We start from the raw sequence: 6978 nt of genomic DNA, 5'->3' as shown, positions 1-6978 counted from the left end.
TCATAGCGCTGCAAGTGGTTGAATAAATTAATTAATGAACTCTTAAGGGTACCATAAGGTAGTCATAGAAAGCAGAATTAAGGAGTTTGATCATGGAGGTGTTCTGTTCATTTTAATACTGGAAATAACACACTTGTGCATATAATTACGGACATCTTTTTACGTCTTTGGTACCACACATTTAGTGTAGCAGGCTTTTGATCAATATGTGCAAAGATTTCTCAGTTACAAAAATGTGCACACATACAAAAAGGCGATTTAAATTGATTTTTATTTAAGTATGTGCAAACCTAATGTTTGCTATGATGAAATAAAAAGTTTCTCCATGGTCCTTGAATGCATCACATCATCAAGTCTTGTGACTCCAGTATAATTCAGGATGTCAGTTATTTACAGAGTAAAAAACAAAGTACTGAATGAATTAATGAATCATGCATAAAGAAGATTACATAACAGCACATTACAATAATGTCACTACAGTCAGATAACCAGACAGTTTCACATTCTTCACCGAAGCACAGCTTCTCTGAAATGAAATGGTTGACAGTAGATTCATAGTCTGCAAACTCAGCAAAGCTTAGATGCACGTGTTTCTGATTTCTGATGAGATAAACTGCACAGTGCATTTGCACAGTTTCAAATCTGTACAGTAGGAACCTTTTTTATTCACATGTGTTTTTTTGCATATCTAGTCATTTTCGGTAACTGTTTGACCCTTTGTCTTCTTTTTTTTTCACAGCAGTTAAATCTTTGGCAAGAAAACTTTGAGAGGCTCATTTTCATGCACTTTGTCCAGGAAGCCCAAGTTGAAATAAGGATACAGTGTTTCAGTGAAGGTCTCCCTGAAGGTGTACAGGTGTGTCATGCTCTCTGCATTGTAGAAGGACACCAGGCCCCTCTTGTAGTCCACGTACACACCGATCCTGGCCAGTGGCTCCTCCAGTGACAGGACAGTTGGAGGGGACGTACCTGCCATGTACTGAATCCCATAAGAGAGAGAGATAGTCCAGAAGCCGTTAGCTGGAAGGGCTTTGATGACTCCCTTTCTGGGTACCGACTCCCGGGCTACCCCCACAGTCCAGACTGTGCTGCTGTAGACCTCAATCTCCCAGTAGTGACGCCCATGGGTGAAGCCCTGGCTACCCAGCAGTGACAGGGCGGCATTAAACCTGTTGGGATTGTCCTCCACAGTGTGGTTAAAGTTCTGGTATCGAACGCAGGTGAGGGAGGAAGTCAGACTGAGCCAGGGGTTGGCCGTGCTGGAGTTAAATGTAATGGAAGCTGGAACTAAAAAGAGGAGAAAGCAAAGGCAAGAGAGGAAGTTTAAGGCTAAAGATGTTTCTTTGCTGGATATTTTGATGATGGTTTCTGAGCAGTGCAGTGATTCAGGAGTCTGAGTGTCACTTTTAAGTACCTGGATAGATGCTTCCTTTCATAGATTTCCACACTCTGTACTGTAGGGGCCCTGCAAACCGGCCCTCACACAGACTGGGCGGTGTAAACACGGGTTTCTCAAACTTAAGTGGAGGCCTGTCAACGAAAGCAAAGTCAAACAATGAAACCAAAGAACAAAAACAGAGCCTTTCAAGGACAAAATATTCGGCCTCTTTCCCACGCTCACCTCTGGAGAAGTGCTTTGATGCTCTGAAATGAGACATGGGAATAAACACAGGAAAAGAGACAAAAAGACTGTAATTAGTTTTGCTGTATTTGAAAGAAGAGAGAGCTTTTTCCACATTACATCAGTGTCTGACCTCACATTATCCCACCCTGCGGGATCTCCCTGTGGCCGGGGGAAATTCCCACTGCCTTGGCCTGAGTATGGCCCGGTGCCTGAACTGAACTCATTTTTCTAGAGCTCAGCGACTGAGGTCGTTGGCATGAATCCTGTCTAAGCTCATAAATATTTGTTTGGGCAAAAAACTACAACAGTGTTGTTGTTATTTATCACGCTTTACCCTTGAAGTTTTTTCATAATGATGTAATCAAATCGACCGTCTTGCTAAGACCACTCTGCAGACTTAACAGGAAAGCCGAGGCGGTCACACCCAGCTCAGTTATATCTTGAATGTTGACGTTGGACCCTGTTTAACCTGTTGGCACAAAAATGTATGTCTGCTACATAATAGATTGAAAAACACCTCATTTTCTTCCCAAATATTGTGCTTCTGATTCCATTTCTTTTAAAACAGTGATACAAATGTTTTGAAAACATATTTAAAATCAAGAGTTCAGCATTTTTTGGCTTAATCATCCCCAGAGCTGACTCATCATCCTGGTAATAACTTCCAGATGAACTGTGCTGTATGTACAAACAGGCTAAGCGTACCCGGAGCAGAGTGAATGGGTCCTGCTCTTTTAGTTTGTCCTCTATCTCATGGACGGCCCTCTGCAGACGCGAGATCTCCACGCACAGCAGGGCCTTGTGCTCGTCCAGGCGAATCAGCTCTCTTCGCTCCTCCGTCTTCAGCTTCACCTGCAGCAGTTTCTCCTCCTGGTAGAGGAACTGGTGCAGGTCGCTGAACTGGGCTTCGATGCGCTGCTTCAGATCAGCGGTGTGCTCCTGAGTGGGAGATGCACATTGTTACTGGGAGCGACGGTCTATTTCAAAAAGCACAACAGTCTGTGCGCACATACACAAAAGCATTAGAAATCCATGAGGGGAATGAGACAGGAAACTGTGGGTCGAGTGGGTCAGTCTGGATATTTATAGTGATTGTAGCATGCGCAGTGGCGAGGTTTTGATTCCGATGTGTTTCCTCTCACCTTCAGCTTCTTGACCTCGTCTTCAGCTTCTCTGTCACACTGCAGCGCTATGTTGAGCTCAGCTTTTAAAGAGTCCATTGAGCTGTGCAGAGATGCCTGTCAGGGCAGAAACACAAAATCAAAGCATTTTGTTTAACCATCCATTCTCTTCTGCTTAGCCAATTCAGGGTCACAGGGGGCTTTAGCCTATCCCAGCTGCGAGAGGCGGGGTACACCCTGGACAGATGGCCAATCTGCTGCAGAGCTAACACAGAGACAACCATTCACACTCACATTCACACCTGTCTATGTCTTTGGACTGTGGCAGGAGGGCAGTACTTTGAGAGAATTCACGCATTCAAAGGGAGAACATGCAAACGATGGTGGATTCAAACCCCAGACCTTCTCACTCTGAGGCACCAGTGCTAACCGCCTCACCACTGTGCAGCCCGTCAAAACATACTGACTCCCTCAAAGTCAATGTCTTGTCCAGGGTGATTTGTTGAAAACACAATGGGAAGCGTGATAAATTTGAGCTTACTTTTGCTTTAAGCCTAACCTGGGAGACTCCACACTGATGAACAACACAAGAGGATCCATGTTTGCAATACCAGAAGAAGTTGTTTTTGGAAAATATGCAGCCAAGTCTAAAACTATAAAAGCAAAAACAGTTTAAACCCCATTAACAGTGATATTGACTTCCCTGCTGAACGTTTAACTGCTGACAGGCACTTCATTAAAGCTTAACTCACCCTATACTTCTGTTCTGCCTCCTGGACACACACCATGGTGTGACTTCTGTGCTCCTGGGAGATGCCACACACCAGACACACCAGCTCCTGGTCCTCCTCACAGTACAGTTTCAGCTCCTCCCTGTGTCGGCTACAGCGTGCAACCGGTGCAGGAGCCCTCTCTGGCACCCCGGCATCTGGCAGGCAGGGTCCAGTCCCGCTCTCCTCCAGACCCTGACAGTAACTCTCCACTATGTTGGCCACTATACGGTTGGGTCTGTAGCTCGGTCCGGGATACACCTTCCTGCACTGAGGGCAGGAGCCGGCTCCACCTTGCCCGGTGCCCCGTGGCCCTGCCCAGTAACCCTCAATGCAACCCTGGCAAAAGGTGTGATCACAGGGCAAGGATACCGGCTGCTTGAAAAGATCCAAACAGATGGAGCAAGTCAGGTCTCTGCTGATTCTGTGAGCCGAGCTTTTAGCCACTTTTCCAGCTATGGGAGGCTGCCGCGGCTTTTCCATTGCTGTTTGCACAGCAAAGTCTCCTTCTTTAGGTTTCCAACTTTTTTTGTCCGGCTTTATCCCCTGGTTCACTTTCTCCAGGTTCTGCAGATAGACTGACTGGATTTTCTTCACTTCTTTCTGATTCTTGCTCATTCCTTTGCCTTTAGTGTCCTTCTTTGTTCTTACTGTACTGCTGGACTTCTGAGTCCTTCCTCTCCTACAGAGTGTGGCCGCTCTCTTTGGCCTCCAGCTTTCCTGTTGCTGTGGGGAAAACAAGGGGGTGGTGCAGAGGCAGCATGAGCCTCTCACATGCAGATCAGATAGTGAGGGGATCTCAGAGGCCCCCCTTTCCCCCTTAGACTGACGTCAGTCAGGAAATTGAGGCGGACCATGGATATTCTTTCCTTTGCATGTTTGTTTAGTAAAGTCTGCGCAAGTAAAGTCCGACTTCACTAAACTCTTAATCTGCTCTAAGAATAATTAAAGAAAAATGTAAATCCAGTGGATGTGACTGTGTGAGCTCTTGCCGTGAGTGTGTGTTAGAGGGAGAAAGCAGGAAAACATCTGTGAGTAGTAGATAGCGATTTCATCATTCTAATTATGGCCACGATCTCTGCCAAGTAAGTAAAAGGTAGAAGGGTATCATTCAAAACTGTATGCATAGAAAGCTCCACAACAGACAGAGTACTCTTTATCCAGACATAACGTCCAGTAAAGCTTATTTAAAAATCCAAGCTGAGTGAGAAATTTGTGTTTCGCTTGCCAAGACTATCAGCAGCACCACATGGGCCGACTAAATATTACAGGATGTTACATCAGGCTGATGACACTGTAAATGTAGGCATGCTGTGATTATTTAGTGCATAATCACAGGTCGGGTGAGTAAAAGCACAGCAGTACTGCATAAATGTTTATACTGAGTGAGAGGTTTTATTTGTTTGCCTGTTTGTTTGTTTTAATCAGCCTGTCTTGTGTGTGCCAATATTCTGATTGCTGCACTCTCTGTAAATAACACTTAGAACCGTGTTTTCCTATGATGAATGACATGAATATACCTGAAGACGTTCTTGTTTTCTTTTAGAAAACCTTTCAGTCAGTTTCTCTGCCTTTTCTCTGCCTGTACTCTGTGTTATGAGCAATAGGGACATCTGGTGTCCAAAGTGAAACTTTAACTAGAACTAAACTTATTACAGATCAATATGATGAACATCAAATTGATAATATAACTGGGTAAACAACAGCTATGATTAAGTAAACCCATTTTTTTAATGTAGTACCAGTTGAGGGTGGAAAGCAGGAACCAACACCTAAAGGATTTCAGAAAATTGTTTTGCATTGAATCAGAGTTTTACAGGTGAACAAAGTGCTTGCAAAGTAGGAATATTACAGTGTAAAATCAGTGTGCTGCAAATTAAAGGCATCGCAATACACTCATGGAAACTTATTAAGTACATCTATTTCACTGCTCGTATCAGCATCACATGCACTTAATCATGTAGACATCAAGAAAACCCGCTGGACTTCAAACTGACCATCAGAATGGAAAAGGGTGACTTAAGTGATATTCTGGGATTTTCCCACAAAGCCATCTGTAGGGTTTCCAGAGAATCATCCAAAAAAGAGAAAATACCCAGTGAGCTTCAGTTCTCTGGTGAAAACGCCTTGTTGAGAATGGCCAGGCTGCTTCGAGTTGATAGGAACAGTGACACAAATAACCACTAATTACAACCAAGGTGTGCAGAAGAGCATCTGTGAACACACTAGATTTTCAAGCAAATGTGCTAAAGCAGCAGAAGATGGGGGTGAAGTGATGGTGTGCAGGATATTTTCTTGGCACACTGGGCCCATTAGTAGCATCTGAACAGAAGTTAAAAGCTACAATCTACCTGAGTATTGTTGGTGTTGTTGCTGACCATGTCCATCCCTTTATGACTACTGGTGGAACCAGAGAGACTTCGTCTTTACCATAAAGAATTAAGGCAGCTCTGAAGCCAAAAAGAGTCCAGCCTAGTACGAGCAAGGTCATACTAGGCTACGAATATTTATTTATGAATTTGTTATATTTCATTTCCTTATGAATGTTGTCAGGTAATTGTCAGGAATCCCAATTAAAGTAAAATGATATCACATCTTTCTTCTCCTCTGTATTTTTACACCAGCTGTCCTTGCGCCTCTTATCTTCCTACAGGTTTGCCTCACTGCTGCAGACACTTAAGTTATTTTTAGCAGCACAAGTTCCAGAGAGCCTCCAGTTTCCCTGGTGCCTTACACATGAGCTCCGAGTTTAATTGAGGGTGTGTGCTCAGTGCGGACGTGCTTCATGTGTGCGTGTGGGAGTTTCTTTTATTTTCTATCTCGCCTCATGAATGTTGCATTTTTTGTCCCCTCTAAATTTGCCACAAACACTCACATGCATGGCTGCACGCATTTATGCACATATCCGCCCTTTTGTTCTCAAGCTCTGCCACAAATATCTGCTGATACTTGTCTGTAAATATCATAAGAGGCAAGCCTACCTGTTTCTGCAATATTATTAAAATATATAATAATAATGGATTGCATTTATATAGCGCTTTTCGAGACCCTTATAGCGCTTTACAATTCCACTATTCATTCACTCTCACATTCACACACTGGTGGAGGCAAACTGCAGTTGTAGCCACAGCTGCCCTGGGGCAGACTGACAGAAGTGAGGCTGCCATCGGCCCCTCTGGCCAACACCATATATCCAAAGCTTTAGATGGACTATCAAAGGATAAACACGTGCACATGATGCGCGTAAGGTTTACAGCCTCATAGGAATGAGCACATTCAAACACTCTCCCCAAAGGTTCAACAGGATGAAAATACAGAGGAACCAATATTAAAATCATCACAGCCTTTGAAAGAAAAATTATACTTGTCCTTTGAAGACTTGCTTTATACTGTCTTTTGCGCTAATACATATAATAAACAACTTATAAATCACAAGTATTCTGTTCAAAACAACCTGTAAAAG

General features: G+C 43.7%; 1 protein-coding gene across 1 annotated transcript; it reads right to left on the bottom strand.

Annotated features, from left to right (window-relative positions):
• Positions 1-253: 253 nt before the first annotated feature.
• On the bottom strand, positions 254-4461 carry trim69 (tripartite motif containing 69). Its single transcript, XM_004538163.5, has 6 exons — positions 3498-4461; positions 2767-2862; positions 2330-2563; positions 1622-1644; positions 1415-1530; positions 254-1287 (listed from the first exon to the last, which is right to left on the bottom strand). The coding sequence occupies exons 1-6, from the start codon at positions 4131-4133 to the stop codon at positions 743-745; spliced, it is 1650 nt and encodes a 549-aa protein (XP_004538220.1). The 5' UTR covers positions 4134-4461; the 3' UTR covers positions 254-742.
• Positions 4462-6978: the final 2517 nt, after the last annotated feature.

The sequence above is a fragment of the Maylandia zebra genome, linkage group LG7 (assembly GCF_041146795.1).
Source record: "Maylandia zebra isolate NMK-2024a linkage group LG7, Mzebra_GT3a, whole genome shotgun sequence".
Classification (NCBI taxonomy): Eukaryota; Metazoa; Chordata; class Actinopteri; order Cichliformes; family Cichlidae; genus Maylandia; species Maylandia zebra.
This window is presented reverse-complemented; position numbering and strand designations above follow the sequence as displayed.

What these genes read in the sequence shown, in the direction of transcription:
- trim69 (XM_004538163.5), bottom strand. Translation starts at nt 4,133, where the DNA reads ATGAGCAAGAATCAGAAAGAAGTGAAGAAAATCCAGTCAGTCTATCTG. An exon ending in ACGAGGTCAAGAAGCTGAAG is followed by an intron (nt 2,564 to 2,766) that starts GTGAGAGGAAAC and finishes TCTCCCACTCAG; the next exon opens with GAGCACACCGCTGATCTGAA. An exon ending in ATCAAAGCACTTCTCCAGAG is followed by an intron (nt 1,531 to 1,621) that starts GTGAGCGTGGGA and finishes TTTCGTTGACAG; the next exon opens with GCCTCCACTTAAGTTTGAGA.